Source organism: Anolis sagrei, chromosome 3 (assembly GCF_037176765.1).
Source record: "Anolis sagrei isolate rAnoSag1 chromosome 3, rAnoSag1.mat, whole genome shotgun sequence".
NCBI classification, from domain to species: Eukaryota; Metazoa; Chordata; class Lepidosauria; order Squamata; family Dactyloidae; genus Anolis; species Anolis sagrei.
In genome coordinates, this window is record NC_090023.1 from 79,583,046 (window position 1) to 79,602,091 (window position 19,046).

At 38.8% G+C, this 19,046-nt stretch overlaps 1 protein-coding gene across 1 annotated transcript in view; it reads right to left on the minus strand.

Annotated features, from left to right (window-relative positions):
* Nucleotides 1-19,046, minus strand: part of TSPAN7 (tetraspanin 7) — a 101,027-nt gene that overhangs the window by 19,442 nt on the left and 62,539 nt on the right. Inside the window, exons 2-4 of the mRNA XM_060770174.2 lie at nucleotides 11,346-11,534; nucleotides 4,770-4,844; nucleotides 1,045-1,140 (exon numbers count right to left, since the gene is read on the minus strand). Of these exons, the coding sequence (XP_060626157.1) occupies nucleotides 1,045-1,140; nucleotides 4,770-4,844; nucleotides 11,346-11,534 (360 nt within the window). The remainder of the gene's footprint in view (nucleotides 1-1,044; nucleotides 1,141-4,769; nucleotides 4,845-11,345; nucleotides 11,535-19,046) is intronic.

Sequence of the window (19,046 nt, forward strand, 5' to 3'; positions counted from 1 at the left end):
CAAGGCCTTTCTACTCATTGCTGTGAATGTAACCACAAGATCTGTTTACCTGTATGAATTTACATCATGCAAGCTTTTCTAAGTAAGTAAATACTTTTGATTTTTAACTCTGTCTCTGAATGGTTATTTGCATGCGTATTTCCTAAAGGAGAGAAAGAAGGGGGGTGGCCGAGTACTTTTTTTTTCTGCCGCTGGCATTCATCTACCTTAGTTCTGTTTTCTGCAGGCTTCCTGCTGTGTACATTAAAAGCTATTTTCTGGTGTTGTAACGACTGCCAGATTATGCAAATATAGTTTTATTCATCAAATATATATGGCAAAAATAATACAGGAAGTTGCCCAGTGTTGAGTCAATCTTTTAGTCCATCTTGCTTACTTCTTTCTCATGTAAGAACAAATATTTTCAAACATGTTCTCCCATTTACATCCCATAAAGATTATAATTCCTTTGTAGTTTTATGTAACCCCTCTCTTTATTTGTACTAAAGCTTTGGAAAAACTTAATTTTTGCACAGAAAACAATGCATTTTCAGCGAAACACTGTTCTCCACACAAAACAGATTTTGTGTAAAATCAGGGGTTTTAAGCACAACATTCATTTTTGCAAAAACTTCCAAGGTGAAAAGAGTATCTCATGGTGGTTGAATACTCATTGTTATTGTTATTATTACTACTTATTTATTTAGCACTACTAATTTGTCTTAGGTCTTCACAAGTCAACAAAGACTTGAGAGCACACAACACTGATTGAAAGTAAATGTTCTTCAAAGTATAGATATTTAGAAGTTCTCTTTTATTATTCAATTGCCCAAAGCAGATGACTATCCCAGTCAAAGGTTAGGGACAATAAAAATCATTGTAGTGAAAACAATATTTTCTCTATACAAGATTTCTCAATGCTGAGTGGTAAGTGGGGAAATAAACTGAGTAGCACACATGATTTCAGTCATTTGGTTCAAAACTGAATCAAGAATCAACATTTTGGATTATGGACAATCGTGTTGAATCCACATTACTGGATTAGTAGAGTACTCCAAAACTTACACTCTGTTGTACATCATCCACTGCACGGCTCTTCTCATCGTTTCCATTGTAATTCTGGATGGCTTCAGTGTATGTCCTAAGGAAAGTGTCCTTGATCTAAAAGGGGAATTCAGACAATGTGGTATGCTCTTACTGAGTTGGCATGCAAACATTTCCAGGGCTCAAGTTCTCCACATGAATTATACTCGCTACCAACCACAGGGAAATGATTTAAAAGGTATGTATACTTTTAGACAAAAATAGGTGCAAAAGCACTAAGTGTGTTGCCCCTGCCATTCCTCTTGAAAAGTTCATTCAGCAATGAAAAAAGTTATCACAGAAAATTCTGTAGTCCTTTATGTGAGCACTTACTGTGGTGAACCTGTGTGTTAAATCCTCCATTCAGTATGCAAAGGAAGTGTCAAGAAATCAGAGGCACCAGGTAAAAAAAAACAAAAGCAAAATATGGCAACAGAATAAAGGAATGAAGATCCGGGACTGGCTATTCAACCTTCCCAATGGAAGCTTTTTGTTTTATTCTCTGAAATAATGGGCTTCCAAGCTGTGGAAGCGGCTTTAAAAAAGCAATGTTATGAAATACATGTCCCACAATATCACACAATTATAATGCTAGTGCAGGCATCCTCTAACTGCAGCCCTCCAGCTGTTTGGGCCTCCAACTCCTAGAATTCCTGACCTTTGAACAAGCTGGGCTTCTGAGATTTGGAGGCCCAAACAGCTGGAGGGCAGCAGTTTGAGGATGTCAGTGCTAGAGGTTAGTAGAGTATTTTTATTCATTTACTTTGGATTACAGCTCTCTGAATTCCCCCTGGTTAGCATGACCAGTAGCAATACCAGCTACAGGATTCTGAGAAGTGAAGCCCCAAAATGTCAATCTACAGAAAATTCCTACACATATTTCCATCACTCAGATATCATTTTTAAAAAACACTAGCAGCAAAAGCGTTTTAAAATTCTAAAATAGATATATATTTAAATCTGTGCCTTTCCATGAAAAACAGAGGTGGCACTTTTGGACGCCTTCATTTTGAATGTTTGAGATCACCTGCAAATGACAGAGAACCCCCAAATGCAACAGCTATAAACCCAATAAATGGCTTCTGGTCTACTTCCAGTTTTCATTTATCTTAGGGTAATTAGGGGATTTCGGTTTGGCTGCCTGCCCCAAAGACAAACTCAGTGTTCCTGGAAACCTCAAGGGTGAACAAACCACATTTTTGCAAAGAACAACATTTGGGGATGGGGTGCACTGGGAGGGTCCATGGCCCACAAAACTACTTTGGGATCACATACGATACATAGAACTCAATGACATAGCTGTGTTGGTCTGCAAAGGGATCTTGCAGCATTTTTGAGACAGAGAGGAAGAAATTGGTAGCGTATGTTTTCATAGAGAAAGGGCCCTTCTGTGTTGACCAATGAAGTGAGCTTGTTCCAGCATCCCGGACCCAGTCCAACCATTGTAGCAAGGCCACAGTCTGGCAGATGACTGCCAGACCACTCTAGAGGAAGTAGGTGTGGGTATCACAGCTGGCAACAGCTACAACACAAGAAGAAGGGACAGTAGGGAATTGCCATCCCATGTCCCCGGCCCAGGTGTCTTGACACATACTAATTCTAGAGATAATCCAAATCCTTCTTCCAGATTCAAATCCCCTCTCCCCCCAAAAAGAAAGTTTAACCCAGTAAAAAGTTGCTCCAAGGACAGGGAAGTGGTGCTGATGAGTCAATTGCCCAGTCAACCAGCTGGACAGCAGAATGGCTTTTGGGGGGGGGGGGGAGGGGGTCGATGTTGGACCTGGGGCAGCTCCAGAGCAGAGTATTGCAGAGTATTTTGGGTTGTATAGACACAGCCTAAGATTACAAAAGTTTATGCTCCTAACTTTGTTTCAAAGGTCCTATGACATCCCTTTGTATGTGATTCACAGACCACATTCCTTCCACCTTGGATGCAAATCAAAGAGAAATCTATTAACTTTGAAATTTCAGCACATCTCTTTAGTTAGAATTTTTTTAAAAAAAAACAAACAAAAAAAACAAAAAAAACACAGCAACAACTCCCAGTAGAAGTTTTGTGTTCCTCAATCCCATCTTCTTCCTTGGCACATAATAAACAACATTTAAGAGTACAGTGGAGTGTCACTTATCCAACATACATGGGCCGGCAGAATGTTGGATAAGCGAAATGTTGGATAATAAGGAGGGATTAAGCCTAGTAACGGCGCTCCATGCAGTCATGCCGGCCACATGACCTTGGAGGTATCTACGGACAACGCTGGCTCTTCGGCTTAGAAATGGAGATGAGCACCACCATCCCAGATCAGACATGACTGGACTTAATGTCAGGGGACTACTTTTACCTTTACCTAAGCCTATTAAATGTCAAATTACATTACAATTTTACAAATTAAGCACAAAAATATCATGTTTTACAACAAATCAACAGAAAAAGCAGTTCAATACACAATAATGTTATGTAGTAATTACTGTATTTATGAATTTAGCGCCAAAATATCGCAATGTATCAAAACAGTTGTGGATCCAGGTGGGAGGCAGACTGCACTGGATAATACAGAACGTTGGATGAGCGAAGGTTGGATAAGCGAGACTCAACTATATTTCAATAGCAGTTTGCAGGAAGCATCTGACTGCTTTTAAAATAATTAATAAAATGCATACTTTGATGGATATATTTAAACCTGGGCTTTTCCCCCTCCCAGCTTATTTTCAGTTAATGTTTCTATCAGACAATTTTCAGCTATTCTTACATTAAAAAAAATCACAATATGTATGAAATGAGCCAAGAGACACTTGCGTTATAGCAGGGGTCCTCAAACTAAAGCCCGGGGCCCGGATACGGCCCTCCAAGCTCATTTACCCGGCCCTCACTCAGGGTTAACCTAAGTCTGAAACTATTTGAAAGTGCACAACAACAATCCTATCTCATCAGCCAAAAGTAGGCCCACACTTTCCATTGAAATACTAATAATTTTATATTTGTTAAAACTGTTCTTCATTTTAATTATTGTGTTGTTTTAAAGTGTTTTTTGCACTACAAATAAGATATGTGCAGTGTGCATAGGAATTCATTCATGTTTTTTTCAAATAATAATCCGGCCCTCCAAAAGTTTGAGGGACTGTGACCTGGCCCTCGGTTTAAAAAGTTCGAGGACCCCTGCGTTATAGACACAAGCTGTTCTATTATTTTATTGTGTCTTCGTAACTCAATTCATACTCTCCCTTGCTTCTTCTAGCTTTGCTGACACTTTTTAGCATACGACTAAATACGATTTGCAGGACAGTAAAGCAACTGGTTTAGTTTGGCTCTGCATTCTTGGAAATCCTCTCCGCATTATACACTCAGATGCTTGTCCAGTAGAGGTAATATCATTTATGCAAAGAATTTAAGCTATATTGCAGTCCTCAGCATACATAACTGGGTAAAAAGGATCTTACATGATGAACATGTAAAGAAACTGGGCTCAAAAGTAAATACTGAAGAGCAAAAGCCTGGAGCTTTAGCTAAATCCTTTCATTTGGAATGATAACAGGTTTTGGGACTGCACATTTTGCTGCCAAATAAAACAGCTGCATCACCGAGAGTGCATATGAAATTGCTGAACTCGGCAACCTAGATAATAATACCCAGTGCCCTAAGAGGCTTCAGCAAAAACTGCTCAAAGCCAGAATGTGACCACCTTTATCCACAAGTAATTTACACTCACCTCATGGCGAAACACAAATCCCGAAATGCCAGCCACTAACTCAGCCAGGAAGACCAGGGACAAGAACATGGCATACTGAAAGACAAGTGGGAAAGGAGAGATGTCCAGGGGTTTAGTACAGATTTTTCCTGTTCACTCCCTCTGGGTTTTTACATTTATAACAGCCACTATCACCATCAAGACTCTAGTAGAAGCTCCAATTCTTCATTTCGAATCTCACATTATAATTTGAGTGGTCTCTGCATGGGAATGGGACCAACATCATACTCACAGGAACTGCAGGCTACTGTTTTCACAGCTTGGAACAGTTGGAGTAGAGTACTCTGGAAGCCACATTCCTAAAAACTACATTTTCCAAGTTCTGGTCATTTATCAAACTACAAATAAAACAATACAGTACAAACCCCATATCTGGGAAGGATATGTTTCTGGACTAGGTGGAAATGCAAAAGTGCATATAATAGTGAGCCCTATTGAAATGAACAATTACTATCAGAAGCATATAATAGAATCGTACTGAGTATCTAGAAAATGCATAGAGAGAATGCCTCTGTAACATTTCTAGTCCTCCAGTACAACTCAAAGGTCAACGTCTGGCAGAAGCATATCATGGAATCAAGTGAAAGGACCTAAGATATCATAGAATCATAGAGTTGGAAGAAACCTTGTGGGCCATCCAGTCCAACCCCTGCTAAGAAGCAGGAAAATGGCATTGAAAGCACACCTGATAGATGGCCATCCAGCCTCTGTTTAAAAGCCTCCAAAGAAGGAACCACCACCACACTCTGGGGCAGAGAGTTCCACTGCTGAACAGCTCTCACAGGAAGTTCTTCCTCATGTTCAGGTGGAATATCCTGACCTGCAATTTGATGCCATTGTTCTGCATTTTAGTCTCCATGGCAACAGAAAACAAGCTTGCTCCCTCCTCCCTAAGACTTCCCCTCACATATTTATACATGGCCATCATGTCTCATCTCTTCTGCAACCTGAACAAGCCCAGCTCTTTAAGCCACTCCTCATAGGGCTCATTCTCCAGACCCATGATAATTTCAGTTGGCCTTCTCTAAATGTTTACAAAGAGCTCCTCTCTAGCATTTTAGGTCTTCCAGCAGAAATCTATGATCAGTGACTGGTGAAAGCATACCAGAGAATCATACTGGATGATCTAGAAAATGCAGAGAAAATGAGAGAGCCAGTGATTTCTGCAAGTGCTCTTCCAGATATGAGCACCGTATCTGGACCCCTGTCCTAACTACATGGTCAGTACGTAGACTTCCTGTCTAATAGTGACTCTTATTCTTAGGGTCCCTTTAGCTATATAAGCTACCGAAATAATGTCCACTTTTATTTGAATAGAAATTTGCACTAGGAAGATATCTGATTTTATGCACAAAACCTTACCTGGGTAGGGTTTCTTCATGCTAAAATTTGGGCACCATAGAACAGGATCTATGAGAGCTAGCATGGCGTAGAGGTTTGAATGCTGAACTACAACTCTGGAGACCAGGGTTTGAAGCCCCACTCAGCCATGAAAACCCATTGGATGACCCTGGGCAAGTCACACACTCTTAGCCCCAGAAAACCCTGTGATAGGCTCACCTTTGGATCACTGTAAGTCTGAGCTTGAAGACACACAACAATAAACCCATACGTTGGGCAGGCAAATATGTTCTGGGATTTTAATCAGTTCTCCACAGTTTGTGTTTATTTTTATTATCCTAGTCAGCACTAGCAAAGGTAGTGTTGTCTGAAGGAAATCTTAATCTGTGCCAGCAAGTTATAATGTTATACAACCACACTTGGGAATTAATGAAAGTAGTTCTGAAAGGTAGAGACCTAATCGGTGTAGTGGTTTCAGTGTTGAAGTATTACTCTGGAGATGAGAGTCTGCATTCCTGCTCAGCCATGGAAATCCATTGGGTGACTTTGGACAAGTCACACTCTCTCAGCCTCAGTGAAAAGCTCTGAACATATTTTGGCAGGAAAACCCCATCATAGGTTTACCATAAGGTCACTATAAATTGGAAATTACTTAACGGCACAGAACAACGACCACTAACAAAAGGTAGAAAACACAGGTTCAGATCCATTTGGAAGAAAGAGGAAATAGAGAATACCTGTTCTTAATATTTCTTAATATTACTATGAACTTTACACAAAGTAAAATATTACAGTCAGTTGCTCTGAGCGTCAGACATACTGCCGATATGAAATTTTATTGCTGTGTTATTTTTATAGACTTTATTGTCTTATGCCATGTTTTCCTGTTTTATTGATTTGGTATTTTATTGGATTTTAGATTACGTTTTATGGTGGGATTTTTGGGAACCCACCCTGTAAATATCTCTGACATTGTAAGGCAGGATGCAAATAGTATAAAATAAATAAATGATCTGAGATATAGAGAGCGCTAAATCAAAACCACAGGGTGATTTCACGGCAGGTGGACTTACTCAGCTGAAATATCTATTCTATGTGAATTAATTCATGCACTGCCCATCAACACACTAGCACAGTTATTGTCTACATATTTCTCTTTTGCAGCAAGAAGGATTTAAACAGGGTACGATTTGGTTAAAGGCACTGCTCTCATCATTATATAGGCTGAGTATTTTGTTTAACAGAAGTGTGCCAACAGACCTAGTATAACTTCAAGAAACAACCCCTGAAAACTAAAACAGCAAAGCTGAAGGGAAAAAAACCAACAACACGAAAGCAGATTAGCCTACCTCAATTAACTACCTTGACAGGTTGGAAAAATGTGGTTTATCCAAAAAAGGAAATAAGAGAATGCACAAAAAATGTAAACTTCCTACAAAAGAAACTAAACTTCAATTCCCAAGTATACTAAAGCTATCAAATATTTTGCTCCCAAAATGGAAATTGAAATAAACAATGACAGGACAGCGCTGCCACCAATTGCAATAAAGTGTAACTTCTTTACTGCTACTACTAACTACTAGTAGCAACAGATAATAGCCTGGCGAGGCTGTGACAGACAAGAGGCACACACACCCTCACACATAAGGCATGACAGTAAAATGCTACCACTGTATGTTATATTTTCCTTTGCTGCCACCAAATATATAATAAGGTTTTCTTTTGCTGCCACCTTCTATTGTTTCATAGTCCACCTCCTTGCCAGAATATTTAAGAAGACACACCAACTCTTCAGGTGAAATGAAACAAGAATATGTTGTTTATTTTGTTCTTAAACAGGAAAGATGGGTGATGGTTTCAATAATCTGAGAGACTTTCATTATATAAAGAATGGCCTTTTAACTTGAGTTCCTTAAAAGCAATGTTCCACACACAGGAATACAAACAGGTTATTCTGAACCTTTTGAATCCTTCCTCCACACCAGCCTTCTATCACTATAGAGGCCTATTTTCCTCAAAGAAATATATTTTAACAGTTCCCAAAACTATTCCTTAATTCCGTCTCCTTCAAAACTCCTAACCAACTCTTCTAATTTTAAACTCCCAACTAATCATAATGGCTGCCTTATCACCTTCCTTTTCCCTTTGGCTCCCCATCTCCAGTTGATAAGCATTTCCCTCCAATTTCATCAACCAATCAGACTGCTCTTCCTGCTATGAAGCTGCCTTAATGCTCCAACCCCCCTGCTCTCCTTAGCTTCCAAGCCACGGCTGTTTACTTCATTGTACACCAACCCTTTAAGATAGGCCAATCCGTTACATTCATCAAAATAAAAATGGAGGCTGGTGAAAGAAAAAAAAGTAATATTGGGATATACTTTAGAAGAAACTGTAAAGTGCTTTCTAAAATATTCAAAGTGGTGTTGTTGTTTTTTTCATTGTGCAAGGCTTACCAGGCCTGGTTGCTTCATTTCACATGTAATGTGTAATGTTAGTTTTGAAATTTGCTGGAACCTGTTGCAGATATTGGAGCAAAAGGCTGAAATACACTTACATGTGAAGGTGACAGTAGGATAAGTGTGATGGGGAAAATGGGAAGCTAGCTCATGCTTAAATTTGTATCCTTGGTTTAATGGAGTTTCCTAATTCAAAAATATTTTGGCTTCAGTCCTGAAATTCAAAAAGAAGAGAGCAGCATGCACATCCTGGCAGACTTTCCCTGGCAGCAACTTCCAGCTAGCTTGCTTGGGCACACTGATAGTCAAACAAGGCACCTGCGAGCCAGCTGGCAGAGAAAGCTCTGCTGAAAGCCCTGCGTGGGGCATAGATTGCTTTCATGTGGCCCTGGAGGTTGCAACGATCGATCTCAGGAAAGCTAGATACATTTATTTTACTGCCAGTTGGTTCTGTGCTCTGGGAAATGGCATGTTATGAGTTTATAGGTATAAATAAAGATATACCTCAGTTAATGAAGAAAATGTGTTAATGAAGTTAATTTGGTTCATGAAGGAAGTTTCCCTTGGACTGGCTACATCCTTTATGTGAGCCAGGTATTAAAACCCAGCTATCTTTGACAGGATTTTGGGGCAATCCCAAAGTCTGAACTTCATGCCTTATATCTGGGGAATTATTATTATTATTACTATTATTATTATTACCCCACTTTATCTCCCCAAAGCAGACTTTAAACCGTTTGACATAAAAGCATTAGTAAACAATTTAAAATATATCAATATGCAAAAATTAAAATGGAATTAAACACAAACAGTACTAAAAATATCAGTTTTAAATCCATCAAAAAGGTTTAAAATGAAGAGGAAGGCTGGTTTGCAACTGCAAATGACTACTGAGAGTTGTCATGTGCTCCCTCAGTGCCTCCTCCCTTCTCCTGAGAACAAAGCCACCCATTGACACTGGCACCATCTTCCTTCTTTGAAGAGAAAGGCTGGTATCAAAGGTAGAGATAATATGGCATGAACAGTTGTCAGTTCCTATACTACACACAACACACACAAATAGATGTAGGTTCCTACACCACACACAAAAAGAATAAGAGTAAATCCCTATAAAATTTGCAACCCAACACTTAGGAAAAACTCAACCTTTGATTTCAAAATCCGCCTTCTATTTCCTCTAGCTTCATTTAGAAGTTAAACAAATATCACTATTTTAAAGTTTGAGAACCATTTACAGTTAAATCCTATGCCTATTTATTCCGAAGTAAATGCTATTTTCTTCAATATTGCTTACTCCAAGTTACTCCCCTATGTTGCTTGTACAATACAGTTGTTTCTCGCCCCATCCCATACTTATAGATAATTTATAAATATTAATTTATAAATAAAGTATACATGTCATAAGGAAGAGGTAGAAGGCGTGTTTTCTGCTGTTCTGGAGACTAGGACACAGAAACTACAGGAAAGGAGATTCCACTTGAACATTAGGAAGAACTTCCTGACTGTGAGAGCTGTTCAGCAGTGGAACTCTCTACCCTGGAGTGTAGTGGGGTCTCCTTCTTTGGAGGCTTTTAAACAGAGGCTGGATAGCCATCTGTCGGGGGTGATGTGAATGTGATTTTCCTTCTTCTTGGCAGGGGTTTGGACTGGGTGGCTCACAACTTTATGATTTAAAATTCATTCAATTCTATAATTTAAAATTCATAATTACTTTGAAACACTTTACTAATTGAAGAGCCATTACAGTTCTTTGGAATTCTTCCCATTTTTTCTGCTTCTCCAGTTGTACAAAGGCAAATTCTAACTTGTTTCTAGAGGAGCTACAGTGGTACAATGGGTTAAATCCTTGTACCACCACTTGAAGGTCAGCGGTTCAAATCCGCCAGATGGGATGAATTCCCATCTGTCAGCCCCAGCTTCCCATGCAGGCACATGAGAGAAGACTCCCACATGATGGTAACACATCAGGGCATCTCCTAGGCAACGTCAGGGCATCCCCTGGGCAATGTCTTTGCAGATGGCCAATTCTCTCACATCAGAAGTGACTTGCAGTATATTCTCAATTTGATTCTGACATGATTAAAAAAACTTGTTTCTAAGAAAATAAAATAAAATACTTCCATGTTATAGTGGCAGGAAACTAGTTCCCACATTTAAAACATATGGAAATCTTGGAATGCACCATGTGCTTCTTAAAAATGTTTTAAGAATATATTCTGAATATACCTATATCTGTCTATCTATCATCTATCTATATACATATATATATATTCAGAAGGAAAACGTGTTATGAAAAACAGAAATATGGATACTTCGATACATTCAATATAATACAAAATTAAAATAAATATCACATTGCCTATAAACAATTTTAGAAAAAACAAATTAGAATACTTGTTTCTGAAACAACCCTTTTCTATAGATAGGTTATTTTGGCATTCTGAAATCCCAAAGAACTGATGTGTGCAAGTGAGTTTGGATACATAAACCCAACCCTAGATTATGGATATATATATATATATATATATATATATATATATATTACAAATCACTCTCAGAACCTTGGGGAAAGTACAAAACTCTTCCCATATGAACTTTTCCTTAGTGAATATTAAGGTGGTAATTACATTCTCTGACTCGATGTTTGGGTGTATGACCATATATATAAATGAAACCTAATTAACATCTGTTTAAGGTTAACGAAGAAAATGACAGCCTTATTACACAGCATTCTACTCACCAGTTTCAGCATCCATGGGCTCCCGCGACATGTGGCAAAACATCCAAATAATCCGAAGACAATAATCGTGGTGCCCGTCCCAATGAGAACATAAGGGGCATTAGTGGAGTTTTCAGCAATAAGAGAGATGTATGTGCCTAAGGTCAGCTTCCCCCAGACACCAACAGCCAGAAGGATAACACCGGTTATCTGGAAAAGAAGAAATAGGAGGTGAAGGCATGGTCAGAAAGCATATACAGGTCAACGTATGGTGATATAAAGTCTTTAAAAACTGAAATTGCCACTGTGCCAAAAAATTTAAAATAAAACGAAGATTGGTTAACAGAACAAATACTACTTTGATGTTTTGGAGTACTTCATAGTAAATAATCAGCAATCCACCAGCAGTCTTGGAAGGGTTTTAAGATGAGGATTCTCTTAACCTCAGAGGACGTAAGTGACAAAGGCCTTCTGAACCAACCTTGCCAAGGAAACTCCATGAGAGCAGCACTGGCAGGCAGGCCATTATTAATTTTGTCTACTAGCATGAGTATCTTCACTAAACTATTAAAACATTGGCCACATTGCATTTAATTAAGAAATACAACCAGCCGAAGCTGGATGCAGTTTGGATACCAGGAAAGCAAAGGCAAAAGAATTGAAATGAAAGATTATTGAATTAAAAATAATATTTATCAAGCAAAATGGGGAAAATGCCAAACATGTGTAACTAACAAGCTTCACGTGTTGAAAATCAGATGTCAGGAATAGTTGAAAGGAAAAAATACTGATCCTACTTATTATTCAATCATCCTCAAATATAAAAGCTCACAAATGAACATGGCATACGTATAAATCCTCTCAATGTCTTCAATGAAGTTTAATCCCAAGTAAGTGTGCATAGGATACATTGTATACAGCCTCTGTTACTCATGGGGAGGTTTAGCTACAAGAATTATTCCATCAGCGCTGCCTCCAGAAAATCCTACAAATCTCTTGGGAAGACAAGCGGACAAATGTCAGTGTGCTGGAAGAAGTAAAGACCACCAGCATTGAAGCAATGGTCCTCCGCCATCAACTCCGCTGGACCGGTCACGTTGTCTGGGCACCCGACCACTGTATCCCAAAGCAGTTGCTCTACTCCGAACTCAACAATGGAAAACAGAATGTTGGTGGACAGGAAAAGAGATTTAAAGATGGGCTCAAAGCCAACCTTAAAAACTCTGGCATAGACAATGAGAACTGGGAAGCCCTGGCCCTTGAGCACTCTAGCTGGAGGTCAGCTGTGACCAGCAGTGCTGTAGAATTTGAAGAGGCATAAATGAAGGGTGAAAGAGAGAAACGTACCAAGAGGAAGGCGCATCAAGCCAACCCCGATCGGAACCGCCTTCCACCTGGAAAGCAATGCCCTCACTGTGAGAGAAGATGCAGATCAAAAATAGGGCTCCACAGTCACCTACATATCCACCCTGGAGGATTATCCTACTCGGACAAGGAGGGATCGCCTAAGTAAGTAAGTTAGCTACAAGCGCTATCTTCATAATGAGGGGGAATATATATGTGCTTGATAGTTTAGTACAGGTCTCATTAATCCTAAGGATAATCGAATCTATGCAGTGGTTCTCAACCTGTGGGTCCCCAAATGTTTTGGCCTACAACTCCCAGAAATTCAAGCCAATTTACCAGCTGTTAGGATTTCTGGGAGTTGAAGGCCAAAACATCTGGGGACTCACAGGTTAAGAACCACTGCTATAGATGTTTGGGTGGTTTCATCTACCTGGTTATTTGTGAGGTGTGGGGAAGTGGGGTTCAAACCTTCCAGTACAGTCTTGTGGTCGTCCTCAAGCTCCTCTGCTGTTCTCTGATCATGCAAAGCAAACTGGCCCTTTTAGAAAACCTCATGTCTAATATGCACATGCTAAATTGTTCTAACATTCCTATTGGCATCTCTTTCCTCATTCTTTCTGAGGCACCTTTCCATAAATCTCACTGAGATCAGTTCAGAAGAGACTTCCCACCTAATGCTTATTTTATTTTATTTTATTTTATTATTGCATGTGTTTATTTTGATGATATTTTGCTTTTTTGTATTTTGTTGTATTGTAATTTTGGGCATGGCCTCAGGTTAGCCACCAAGTCTCCTTTGAGGAGATAGTAGTGGGGTATAAATAATAATAATAATAATAATAATAATCATCATCATCATCATCATTATTTAATGCAAGTTTTACATCTCCGGTGGGAGCCAATATTAAACAATGCTGGTTTAGTTGAATTGTGAAAAATGTTTTGCTTGCTTGACCTTGAATATAAGAAGCTCATTCATCAAGCTTTGGGGGAATCTATAGTGTTAATTCATTCTAGAAAGATTTGCCTCTATAGCTAGCACTGTCAGCAAACAGCCTGAACACACTCCATTGTTCCTGTCAACCATTACATCATGTGGCTGGAATACTAGGTATAGGGATAGCTGGGGAAATCAAGCAGCACATTTGTGTTCTTTGCTGACATCTAGTGGATATGTAGGTTAAACAACGTACATAGTGCAAACAGACTATACCAGGGGTCCTCAAACTTTTTAAACAGAGGGCCAGGTCACAGTCCCTCAAACTGTTGGAGGGCCGGATTATAATTTGAAAAATATATATACATGAATTAATTCCTATGCACACTGCACATATTTCATTTGTAGTGCAAAAAACACATAAAACAATACAACAATTAAAATGAAGAACAATTTTAACAAATATAAACTTATTAGTATTTAAATGGGAAGCGTGGGCCTGCTTTTGGCTGATGAGATAGGATTGTTGTTGTTGTATTCAAATAGTTTCAGATTTAGGTTGACCCTGAGCAAGGGCCGGGTAATGACCTTGGAGGGCCGTATTTGGCCCTCAGGCCTTAGTTTGAGGACCCCTGGACTATACCTTCCCATTTATTTAAGGGTACTTTTAAACAGGCAGAGGATGTGGGAAATGACTTATTTTATGTAGGCAGGTTTTCGTTTAAAAAACCATGCAGGCTATTCTACGAAAGCATTCTGAATCCCAAGCCTGCAGTTTTTGGACTATGGTCCTTTGATGTCTCCTCCAGTAAGTATGAATTTAGGGAGAAAGTAAATTAATAATTAATTAATATAATTAATATATATTTCATAGGTAAATGCTGAGTTGCTTTACATTCAAGTAGCACTACTTACAATTATCACTGTCAGTTTTATAAAGCATGATCTGATTGCTACTTTGGTTTAATGGAGGAATAAATATATTAAAGCAGTAAGTATTTATTATTTATTTATTTACTATATTTATATACCGCCCCTCTCAGCCCAGAGGTGACTCAGTAATGCTAGCTAATAAATAACACTAGCCAACACTGGAGGTCACCACAATCAAGATACTTTTTCCAACAACCTTGTTAGTTAGCTAGTTAGTTAATAAACCTTTACTTACTTAGACTTGAACTAGACATTTTCAAACTCTGAGAAAGGAGAACTTGAATTAGTAAATCACCATAAATTCAATGAGGAAAGTACAGGATTAAGGGCCCTTCCACACAGCCATATAACCCGGAATATCAAGACAGAAAATCCCAGATAATCTGCTTTGAACCGGGTCCACACTGCCATATAGTCCAGTTCAAAGCAGAAAAAGTTGGATCTTATTCAGCTCTGTGGAAGGGGCCCTAGTTAAAAAACAATACACACATCTCAAGAGTTAATGTGACAAATCTTTATGTCATTTTAAATGCAGCATTAATTGCAACCTTTCATCCAATTCTGCTCAGATAATGCTGTGGGAATTCTATTTTACCATGTTATTAGGTCTACCATGTTTGTTTTATACTGGGATAATTCTGATCTTCATTCCTAATAGAATAAAGTCCATTGATTCCAGCAATATCAGCTTTTAAATTGATAGAAAGAAACTTTTGATATTCTGTTATTATTGGTATTATGGATGTGACGTGAAGGCAAACAACAACAACAAGTACAATATATTGAGAAAAGCACTATAACAGATAGAAACTCATAGTAATAGAAAGTAAACTGATAATTGTAGTTTCAAATTACTAATGCTAATGGCCCTCATTTTCCTTCAGTACCTCTTATATACTAAGATACAGTGAAAGTCAAACACTTTTGGACTTCCATTTTGGTTTGTGTTCAAGATTATGAGTGTAGGCTAAGCTACAGTCACAAATATAGAAATGCTCAGTGCGCATAAGGACAAGGACATAATCAGGTTATATGACCCACCAAGCTCCAGTAAATGCCTTACGCAGAGGACAAGAAATGGGCTAAGCTTGCTATCCAGTTGAAATATTACACAGATCAGCAGAATGGGGTTAATGCTCATGCGAGGCCACAAAAGAATAAAAACTGATGATTCAAATAGTCTCTATTTGGATATTTAACCACAGATGTCACTAATGGAGTGGAAATTTTGAGTTACTTTTGGAACTGAACGTACATCAGAACAAACCCTGAGCCACAAGAAGACAATCTTCCCCCACTGCCCCTCTTACTGGAATACGCAGCAATAACAGCCAGTCATGAGATAGACCTTAGCATAATAAGTCATAATTAAGTCAAGTCATAAGAGGTGGAGTTAGATATTAAATGTAACGGGCCAGGAAGCCCTACGGTTTTGTCTTCAGTTTTGAACTCCCTCTTTCACTCTGGAAGGAAGATCACTGATGTACAGCTGTATTCTGTTAACTCCATCTTGTAAATGTTTTGTTCTTTCCTGGTTTGAATATTGAATCTTTGATCCCTGTTCTGTTCTCTGTTCAATTTGATCTTTAAATAAACAACATTCCCTAATTTGAATTTTGTTTGTGCTTTGGAAATTCTCAAGAGGATTGACTGACAACCCAGGCCTTACAAATAAGTGGGAGGGAAATTGAGGGTCTCCTTTTACTGAGCTAGTAACTAAAACAAGCCGGATGCCTGAGTTAAATCTTTAAAACACATCTCTCCAACACCAGAAGCTCATATGTTCACCCAGGCTTTCTAAGCTTTTCCCAAACACTCATACCTCAAGTTAAACCATAATATGTTCTTTAAACCCACACAAACCCTGTTTCAAAGCAAATGGGAATGTTTGGAAATGGCAAGCAACTCCCTAAAAGTCATAAAAATTCTAAGTGTGCACATAAGTGTGCACATAAATTCAGTGGATGCCAAACTGTTTTGAGATTCTGGAATATGAAAGAGGAAAATCTGTAGCTCCTAAACCAGAAAAAAGGGGTTTTGGTTGTATGGGTCAATGGAACATAAAGGATCAGTAGATTGTTCAAGAATCTGCAAACCCCACCTCCTCCTAAACTAGGCTTTACAGGTCAATAAAGACTCTACCTCAGACATCAGAAGAGCTGCAAGACCGAAAACAAGCCACAAGAGTAAAGACAAAGATCTACCCAGAGGAAAAGTGTTCTTGCCATACATCAAGGGAACCACTGACCGCATAGGGAAGCTTATGAGGAAACACAACCTACAAATTATCTGCAGACCCACTAAGGAAATCCAACAAATGCTACATTCAGCAAAGGACAAGAGGGATCTTCTCACCTCTGCAGGAGTCTGCCGTATAGCATGCAGTGTGGACAAGTCTACATAGGGACCACCAAATGCAGCATTGCCCAAACAAGAATCAAGGAACATAAAAGGCACTGCAGACTACTTCAGCCATAGCAGAGCACCCGATGAACCCACCTGGACACAGCATATTATTTGAGAACACAGAAATGCTGGACCACTCTAACACCTACCATGTCAGACTACATAGAGAAGCCATTGAAATCCATAAGCATGTGGACAATTTCAACAGAAAGGAAGAGACAGTGAAAATGAAAAAAATCTGGCTACCATTATTTAAAAAATCTAAAATTATAACAGTAAATAAAGAACAAAACTCAAACACAGGGGAACTCCAGACAAGAAACAACCAAGAACACCCAATCACCTCTCATTAAAGGATTCTCCCAGGCAGTAACAAGTCACACCTAATAACTGTCAGGCCATCAAATACTAATCAAGGTCGCCAATTGAAACATTCACACCTAGCTCCAGCAGTCAAGAATTCTTTCTCCCGCCCTGGACCTTCCACAGATATATAAACCTAATTTCCCTAGTTTCCAACAAACCTCACAACCTCTGAGGATGCTTGCCATAGATGTAGGCAAATGTCAGGAGAGAATGCTTCTAGAAAATGGTCATACAGCCTGAAAAACCTACAACAACCCAGTGATTCCGGCCATGAAAGCCTTCAACAATACAAATTGTTCAAGCTTTTACTTAAAAAAAAAACACCATTTCATTTTTAAAATAATACTGTATGTCTATCTTCTTATCCTTTCTTCTTTTTCAGAGTTCTGCCCATTATATATCCTTAGTTTGACAGGCATAGTTCCAAATAAGTAGACATAGTCCAACTTTTTCAGCTTTTAAAATACCATAGTTTCTCTCTCCTTCTCTCATGTACCACCTTTGTATTTAGTTTACTTGGGGAGGGAGAGAGAGAGAGAGATGCCCATCTAAACTGTCTAAAGACCTTCATATAATAAGGGTCCACCATCATCCAAGAAAATGTCTTCTATTTTCAAACAATGGTAAAAAAAAGACATCTTCCTAATGCTTAGGTCACATGTCTTTTCATATCATTTGAATTCATTGATTTATGTTCTAGTCTCTGGTGAAGTAGATAGTTGGTGAATGTGACCAATCCAACTACCCACCATTGCCGAAAGTGACTAAATTTTATTTTCAGCTGTTCTCCACACATTATTCACTGTTGCACAAGAAACACATCTATAAGAGGTGGAAAACAATTGACCATATCTGACATATACAGCATATTTTGCAAAATGTTTCTGCTTTATGTAAGCACAAAATTATATCCTGTATAAGATGTTTACAAGAGAACATTGCTATAATCACTAATACCGGGTGCAAATTTCAAGAGCAAAATAGAGCAACTAAATACCCAACGTCTCCTTAGTACAATGCACTTTTACCACCTGCTCTAAGTCAGACAGCACTTTCCCCAGTTCTCTGTTTATTCTGGCTCTGAAACATATATAACATGCATCACTGGGGAGAGAAAAACATGGAAATTGCCAATTAAAATAATATATACGAACAGCAAGTCCCATTCTCCAACCATGGATTCTTATGCAGGCAAACAGAACCTATACAGAAGGAGGAGGCACCAGTAGGCTCAGAGGAACTCTCAGATGAATAAAAGGGAGGATTACTAATGAGGGAACAACTCAAAGAAGACTAATTAAAGACTAATTATTCTCAGTGGTCATTGAATAATGGTTGTCCAGTGTGTGTATGTGAAAGGGGAATACGAGAGGAATACGAGAGGAATAGAGTATGCCTCGGTGGGCATAATTGGCTGGCTAGAACCCTGAATAGGAGCACTTCACATTCCAACATTCTGTTTAGCTACTTGTATTAACTATTGATGATCATGAAAAATTCAAAGGAGAGGAACAGAAACGAAACTACGTTCCTCCAAACAAGGCATATAGTGTAGGCTGTATCCAGCGTTTCCAAGCCTAGTTAGTCTTTTAAAATTCAGTGCTCTGGAATGAAGCCGTGATCATCTGCAATCAAGAGATGAATCATGTTGATTTAATGCTGCTGTGTGATCAACACAGGGCGGCATAGCCAATACAGCAGCAGTCTTCCTGGGACTGGGCTGGAGTGAAGCA